The sequence below is a fragment of the Ascaphus truei genome, chromosome 2 (genome assembly GCF_040206685.1).
Source record: "Ascaphus truei isolate aAscTru1 chromosome 2, aAscTru1.hap1, whole genome shotgun sequence".
Classification (NCBI taxonomy): Eukaryota; Metazoa; Chordata; class Amphibia; order Anura; family Ascaphidae; genus Ascaphus; species Ascaphus truei.
This window is the reverse complement of record NC_134484.1, coordinates 489,612,740-489,621,357: the sequence shown is the minus strand read 5'-3', so window position 1 is coordinate 489,621,357 and position 8,618 is coordinate 489,612,740. Positions and strand designations below refer to the sequence as shown.

Below are 8,618 nucleotides of genomic sequence, written 5' to 3'. Positions count from 1 at the left end.
TCGTCGCCATGCATAAAAGGTTACACACTTTGCATAGCCTCCCACTCGATCTGTATCTGAACTAGCCCTTGTCCAGATACTGCATTGTGACATCTGCTTCCATGGATCAACCCCGATTCTACGGATGCAGGAAGCCACTCGCCTCTGCCGTGCCTATCGCACAGAAAAAGCAAAAGGCTGCAGCCTTTTCCAAGCCAAGGCCAAAGCGACAGGCTAAGGCTAATAAAGAAAACCTTCTGCTGACCCCAAAGGCTAAGGGTTTTAATACACGTAAGCCTTATGTCAAGAAGAAATTCGGTGATGTACACTCAACGCAAAACAAAGGGCAACCAACCCATCGAACCCGCAAGCCACTTCCTCGATTACGCTTCGACGTCTCTGCCGCTGCTCTCCCGGAAATCTACAGCCCATCTTCTCCACTACTCGTCCACGACGCTGCCGCCGCTCTCCCGGAAATCCACGGGTCACTTTCTCCATTACGCTTAGACGACGCTGCCGCTTCTCTCCCGGAAATCCACAGGTCACCTCCTCCATCCTTCAACGACGCTGCCGCTTCTCTCCAGGGAACCCCCATCTCATCCTCCGTAGCACCCATCCACCCAGATGTCCACAGCACCCCATGCACAAGAACCAGCTCGTTAGACCGGATGCTGAATGGGATAAGTGTGGATATTCCAGGGAACTCTACTATGCTGGTAAAGATAGATCTTCTTTTAGAGACCATGCGGATGGAGAAGGTGGATCAACGGATGGAGAAGGTGGATCAACGGATGGAGAAGGTGGATCAACGGATGGAGAAGGTGGATCAACGGATGGAGAAGGTGGATCAACGGATGGAGAAGGTGGATCAACGGATGGAGAAGGTGGATCAACGGATGGAGAAGGTGGATCAACGGATGGAGAATGTGGATCAACGGATGGAGAATGTGGATCAACGGATGAGAATGTGGATCAACGGATGGAGAATGTGGATCAACGGATGGAGAATGTGGATCAACGGATGGAGAATGTGGATCAACGGATGGAGAATGTGGATCAACGGATGGAGACGGTGGATCAACGGATGGAGAAGGTGGATCAACGGATGGAGAAGGTGGATCAACGGATGGAGAAGGTGGACTGACATAGCGTGGATACATAATTTGCACCGTGTTCATGCCCCTGTATCCCCGACGCCAGAGCAGGAGGGTAGCATGGATGTGATGAATAGGACCTTCAACCACCTTCCAACACCAAGCGCACCCCCTCCACCAGAAGAATTTGTGTACATGTATGCCGATGACGAGGAGGATAACATGACAACCCCGTCAAGACCACGCCAGGAGACAACACGGTGACCAAGACAGGAGGAAAGCATCCTCCCAGACAACCTACCTTCGCCCGCCGCCACAAGCACACCTGCTCCCAGAATCCAACCTACATACGCTTGCATCGATACGGTGCCCGACATCATCCTGCGCGAGCTGCCACTGGCACTCAGGGAGAAGTATGGGGTGATGATTGCTGGCTTACCCCAGAAGTATGTTATGTTCATTTTTAAGCACCACCTGTCTTACTTGGTGTACTGCGATTGGGCCACAAATGTAAACTACGAAGGAAATCGCGCAAAAAGGGCGCTTCCTGAAAATTTAAGAAGGACTATTGTGGAGGAATTGCGGCGCTATTTTTCAATTTCAGATACTTTAATGAAAATCGTTCGGGACTCCATTAATGGCATTTTGCGTCATACAAGGCATCGGCCTTGGAAGGACAATCTGGTGGGGATCGAATTTGCGTGACTGTTCAACTGTTTTTTATTTTTTGACTTATTGCTTGTTTTAACTTGTATGAATATAGAAATGTTTTTACTTACACAAGACCTGCACAACTCCAGTCCTCGAGGGCCGCAAACAGGCCCGGTTTTCAGGATAAAACCGGGCCTGTTTGCGGCTCTCGAGGACTGGAGTTGTGCAGGCCTGACTTACTGTACTGTACACCATCCTACTGTAAATATTTTGACTTTCTGTACTTTAATAAAGGAGATGTTGGGTGTTTTAACATGTATTAATAAAGAAATGTTTTTACTTACACAAGACCTGCTGTACACTTTAAATGTTTTTAAATTGTATTTGTAAATAAATGTTTTTGTACTTACTCCACCAATAAAAGAAAATGTTGATTTGTTTTAAATTGTTCCATTGTCTCCTTTTATACTGTAATAAAATACAGTGTTTCTAGAACATACAGTGCTGTCCAGGCATACTGTACTGTATTCTATACTGGACACCTAACAAGCTCCTATTGAACCCCCAAAATAACCACAACATATATATAAGCATATGAGTGTCACAGAGGAGTGCTACTGAGCATGGCAATATATATTTAAAACCAGAGACAGCACATAAAACACAGTGTGTTTCAGCTAGTCCTGGCTGATTGGAGGTTGGCAACCTCCTACTTAATTTAAGCTCACCCCCTCCCACATTTAAATGGTTAAGGGCTCACTCCATAGCATCTTCCACACAGGGGAACTTGTTTGCTTGCAGGATGGTTGTGACATCTCTAATACAGAGTGCTTTTCCTGGTAATGTACAGGTTAATAAAGGCTTCAATCAGACTTAGAACCTTGCAACTAATATTGACAGATTTACTATAAATCATTCTTCCTGTTATTAAACAGGTTATTAAGAATTTATATTAGCGTTAGGGACCCCTGAACTGTGGTCTGCCGTGACGTTGGCTCAGGGGCTTACAACATTTTTGGCCAAAAATGTCAAACTAAAAGACCATTTTACTTAATAGATATTTATAGATATATATTTAGGCACTGTACCGTGTATGATTTTCACTGGATGTGCTAAAACTGAGCTGTCTGTGTTTTATGTGCTGTCTCTGGTTTTAAATATGTACTGTCTTCTGTAGGCATGTTCAGTACTGTACATCACTAGTATTAAAACAATACTGTACGGGTATAGAATACACATGTACTGGAATACATGTAGTATAAATGCATACTTTTTATTTTCGGGTTTATTATACAGTATGTATATGTATATGTATATGTATATGTATATGTACTGTATACGGTCTGAAAACAACAGCATACTGTTTCAGGTTTTCTATGAAGCTCTCAGTTACAGTATTCTATCCTATTCAATAACAACGGCCACTAAACTGTAGACTCCGGTACGTGGTTTTTTAAATCCGATTCAGCAATGTGCAGGCATTGTTACACAAAGCGATATTATCCATCGAAATCCCTCCATTTGCCGTTTTCCGCATGAGATGACAAAGTTTTCTTTTCTGAGGAAAACAAACGTACAAGTTTTACTGTAATGGTCAGTCAGTCCCCTAAGTTCCCACAGTCAGTCCCACCAATAACTTTTTCGAGGGGCGTCTCCTGTTCACATGTACATGTGCCTACTGTTGATGTGATGACACGCATATGCGTTTCAAGAAGGTTCCAATGCGCATGCGCCTAGCTTTCCACCCATTGTTCAGTATCTACTGTAGAAGCTGCTCAGCCAATGATATTGCTTACAGGAGAATCGCTTGACTGTGCATTGATATTGATATTTCAAAAACAGAATAAAATACGGCAACATTACTCACATAGATCTTGCCAATCAGCTGGCGCCGAGCCACTGCCAGTCCCGTATTCTCGATCATACACGTAGTTGACAGGTGACAGCGGGACTACTACACCTGTAGTTGACAGCTGATGGGGCTGGAAATCGCTTAGGTACATGCAAGCTTGCTGGAATCTGTACGCGAAATCCGGCTCAGGCTGCAGGTATCCGGGCGGGGACAGACAGCAAGGGTTGCCGGTCACCAGGTTTTCACAGACGTTCGGACCGTTATTGGATGCTGGCGCATTGCTTGCCAGCGACTGACGTTTCTTAGTTGGTTTTAACATGACCTTTCGCCTTTTGAAGTCGCTTTTTGCGTGTACTGACTGATCCGTGTGGTTGATTTGAAGTGCTGGTTGTTTAAAGTGTGTGCAGCTAGAACCAGAAGCAGTTTGAACAAGGAAGCGGTTAAACAAGGTATAGTTTATTGAAGTACAGTTTATTGTTAGTACTTATAAACTTCATAGTTGCTAGAATGAGCAGGATTGAAAATGCCACTCAATGCACATCTTGCCACATGTATGTGAACTTGGAGCAGCTGTTCCAAGGAGCATACCGCTGTGAAAAGTGTGAGCGGGTGGTCTCTTCAGAGTCAGAGATTGCTGATCTGAAGAGGCAACTTGCAATATTGAGGGACATTGGCAATCTTGAAAGGGAATTAGAGCTCACTGAGCAGGCCCTTGCTTCGACTAGTGGTGCAGATGGTGGCGCTGTTAGTGAGGAGCAGGTAGGTAGCTTGGTTGCTGTTAGTGAGGAGGAGGTAGGTAGCTGGGTGACAGTTAGAAGGGGAAGCAGGGGCAATAGGGAGAGGCAGGTCGTTTCTGAGCTGACACATCCCAATAGATTTGCCGTGTTGAGTGAAGATATTGGGAATGTCGGGGCAGAAATGGCAAGGCTGGGGAGACTTATTCCTCTAGCAGCCAGGGGACTCGGGATGCTCAGATACAAAGAAAGATTGTGGTGGTAGGGGACTCCATTATTAGGAAGGTAGATAGGGCAATCTGTTGCCGTGACCGCATGAACCGAACAGTTTGTTGTCTCCCGGGTGCTCGGGTTCGGCACATTGCGGATCGGGTAGACTGATTGTTGGGGGGGGGGCTGGGATTGACCCGGCGGTCTTGGATTGACCCGGCGGTCTTGGTACACGTTGGCACTAATGTTAGGGAAAGATAGAGGGTCCTAAAAAATGATTACAGGGATCTAGGCCAAAAGCTTAAGGCAAGTACCTCCAAGTAGTATTTTCTAAAATACTACCGGTGCCATGCGCTACCGCAGGGAGACAGTCAGAGATCAGGGAGGTTAATGCATGGCTAAGAATGTGGTGCAGGAAGGAGGGGTTTGGGTTTTTAGAGCAATGGGACTCCTTTTCTGAGAGGTGCATCTATATTCTAGGGACGGATGCACCTCAATGAAGAGGGACCTTCATGCTAGGGGGGAGAATGCTAAAAAGGTTGGAGGAGATTTTAAACTAGGATGGAGGGGGGAGGGGAATGAAACAGATAATGAACTTAATGGAATAGAGGAGGATACAAGGTGGTATGGAGTTAGAATGGGGCAAGTGCGAGTTTGACAAGCAGTGAGACACCCATAGTAAATACAGATAACACTAGAAAACTTCTAAAGACTTAACCAAGTGGGCGCAGAAAGGAAGGAGCAGATAAGATAATAGTACAGGCTGAAAAAAAACTTAAATGCATGCTTGCTATTGCAAGAAGCCTGACAAATAAAATGGGGGAGCTTGAATTAATAGCTGCAAGGGAGCAGTATGATATCATGGGCATTACTGAAACATGGTGGGATGAAACTCATGACTGGACAGTTAATTTAGAGGGTTTTTCCCATTTTCGGAAGGATCGAACAAATAGAAGGGGAGGTAGGTGGAGTATGTTTATATGTTAAACCGGATCTAAAACCTATTATAAGGGATGATGTTTATGAAGGGAATGATGAAAATGTAGAGACTTTGTGGATAGAAATTAGCATTGAGGTAAAAGTATTAAGAAAATGTTTGTGGGAATATGCTATAAACCACGAAATATCTGTGAGATTGAGAAAGCTAAAATACTTTTGCAAATGGAAAAAGCATCAAAACTGGGTCATGTTTGCATAATGGGGGATTTTAATTATTCAGACATAGACTGGGACAATGAGATTAGCGTTACAACAAAAGGAAACAGGTTTTTGGGGGTGCTTAAAGACAATTATATGACCCAAATTATTGAGGAACCAACCAGGAGAGGGGCAATACTGGATTTGGTCATATCAAACAATGTCGAAGTAATACCCAAATGTTCCAGGACTTGAATATTTGTTAACAGTGATCATAACATGGTCTCATTTGAAATAAATTATCAAAAAATAGATTTCTTGGGTTCAACAAAGACCTTGAACTTTAGAAAGGCAGATTTTAATAAACTGAGGTCTAATCTAGTAGTAATACAATGGGATGATGTTTTTGCAGGGAAAATGTAGAAGATAAATGGGCAGTCTTTAAAACATTGTTAGAAAAACACACTTATCAGTGTATACCCTTGGGTAATAAGTATAAAAGAAATAAGTCAAAACCAATGTGGCTAAATAAACAGGTAGGAGAGGAAATGGACAAGAAGAGGAAGGCGTTTAGATTCTTTAAGTCAGAAGGGACGGAGACATTGTATCAGAATTATAAGGAATGTAACAAAAATTGCAGAAGGGCAATCAAATTAGCAAAAATGGATAATGAAAAAAGGATTGCAATAGAAAGTAAGGTCAACCATAAAAAGTTCTTTAAGCACCTTAATAAGAAAAAAATGAGAAAAGAAAATATAGGACCCTTTCAGTGTGAGATGGGTAGGCAGATTATGGGAGATAAGGAAAAAGCTGAGGTATTAAACAAATTCTTTGCCTCTTTGTTTACTAGGGAAGAATTAAGTTCAATAGTAGTGCCGCAGGAGGAAGCCACAACCTCCATTTTAATGAACAATTGGTTAACTGAGGAAGAAATTCATAGGCGACTTGAAAAAATTTTAAGTAAATGAGGCACCTGGCCCCGATGGCATACATACAAGAGTTCTCAAGGAGTTAAGATCAGTAATAGCCAAACCATTACATTTAATATTCAAGGACTCCATTTCCACAGGCTCAGTACCACAAGATTGGCGTAAAGCAAATGTGGTGTCTATATTTAAAAAGGGAGCAAGATCACAACCGGGAAATTACAGACCTGTAAGCCTGACTTCAATAGTAGGGAAACTACTTGAAGGTTTAATATGGGATAATATTCAGGAATACCTAATGGAAAACAAAATTATTAGTAATAGTCGGCATGGATTTATGAAGGATATATCTTGCCAAACTAACCTTATTTGTTTCTTTGAGGAGGTAAGTAGGAATTTAGACCAGGGTAATGCAGTTGATGTGGTCTACTTAGATTTTGCAAAGGCTTTTGATACGGTTTCACACAAGAGCTTGGTGTACAAAATAAAGAAAATTGGACTTTTTATAGTTTATATATAGTTTATAGTTTAAGTTATAATATATGCATCTGGATTGAAAACTGGTTAAAGGACAGACAACAGAGGATTGTCATAAATGGAACTTTTACAGGTTGGGCTAAAGTCGTTAGTGGAGTATTTCAGGGTTCGGTACTGGGATCCCTGCTTTTTAACTTGTTTATTAATGACCTTGAGGTTGGGATCGAGAGCAAAGTCTCCATCTTTGCTGATGATACTAAATTGTGTAAGGTAATAGAATCAGAGCAGGATGTAATTTCTCTTGAGAAGGACTTGGAGAGACTGGAAACATGGGCAGGTACATGGCAAATGAGGTTTAATACAGATAAATGTAAGGTTATGCATTTGGGATGCAAGAATAAAAAGGCGATGTAACAGGGGAGTAATCCCTGTTCAAGTAATGTGCCTTTAATCTAGCAGTATGGTGGTTAACTGCTGGTAGTCAATTAATAAACACCACCTGCATGATTTAGATTGCTTACAAAAGCCTGTCTTTTGAGACAGGAAGTAGGACTTCTTAGCTCATACCTGAGCTGAACTTTGGAGGGAGAGCAGAGATTGTCTTTACTCTCACAACATGTCTTGAGCTCTGCCAGAAGACACAGCATAGCTGCTTTCAAGACACAGGGAAAACTGCTAAACCTGAATGCTGACACACCCTGAGGGAAGGGAGCTGAACCAGGTACAGAGAAGAGTTTCCCTCCAAGGAACAGATAAGACTTTCATTCTTAAGAGACATCTTATATCTGCTTATTTCATACTATATGTTTTGGGGCTGGGAGACATGCTTATCTAAGGGAGTTGTGAACTGCATAGTGTTTCACTAGAAATACTCCCAAATGAATAGAAGCTTTGTTTTACCCCTTGTTTGGATGGTTTCCTGATGTTAAGGAAACAGGCGCAATCAAAAGCCTTCTTTCTTTTCACAATAATCAGTCTCTCTTGCATACCTCTGTGACCGTCCGCCTACAAGCGACTTAAAGATTAAATGGAGATATATTGGGGGAATCCTTGATGGAGAAGGATTTAGGAGTGCTTGTAGGCTGCAGGCTTAGCAATAGTGCCCAATGTCATGCAGTAGCTGCAAAGGCAAACAAGATCTTATCTTGCATCAAACGGGCAATAGATGGAAGGGATGAAAACATAATTATGCCCCTTTACAAAGCACTAGTAAGACCACGCCTTGAATATGGAGTACAATTTTGGGCACCAATCCTAAGAAAATACATTATGGAACTAGAGAGTGCAGAGAAGAGCCACCAAATTAATAAAGGGGATGGACAATCTAACTTATGAGGACAGGCTAGCTAAATTAGATTTATTTACATTAGAAAAGAGGCGTCTGAGGGGAAATGATAACTATATACAAATATATTCGGGGACAATACAAGGAGCTTTCAAAACAACTATTCATCCCACGGGCAGTACTAAGGACTCGGGCCATCCCTTAAGGTTGGAGGAAAGGAAATTTCACCAGCAACAAAGGAAAGGGTTCTTTACAGTAAGGGCAGTTAAAATG

At 42.5% G+C, this 8,618-nt stretch overlaps 1 protein-coding gene across 1 annotated transcript; it reads left to right on the top strand.

Annotated features, from left to right (window-relative positions):
- The first annotated feature begins 303 nt into the window (after nucleotides 1–303).
- Nucleotides 304–1,847, top strand: LOC142488828 (uncharacterized). The gene is made up of 2 exons (XM_075589167.1): nucleotides 304–463; nucleotides 521–1,847. Exon 2 carries the CDS (start codon nucleotides 648–650, stop codon nucleotides 1,335–1,337), a length of 690 nt encoding a protein of 229 aa, XP_075445282.1. The 5' UTR covers nucleotides 304–463; nucleotides 521–647; the 3' UTR covers nucleotides 1,338–1,847.
- The last annotated feature ends 6,771 nt before the right edge of the window (nucleotides 1,848–8,618 follow it).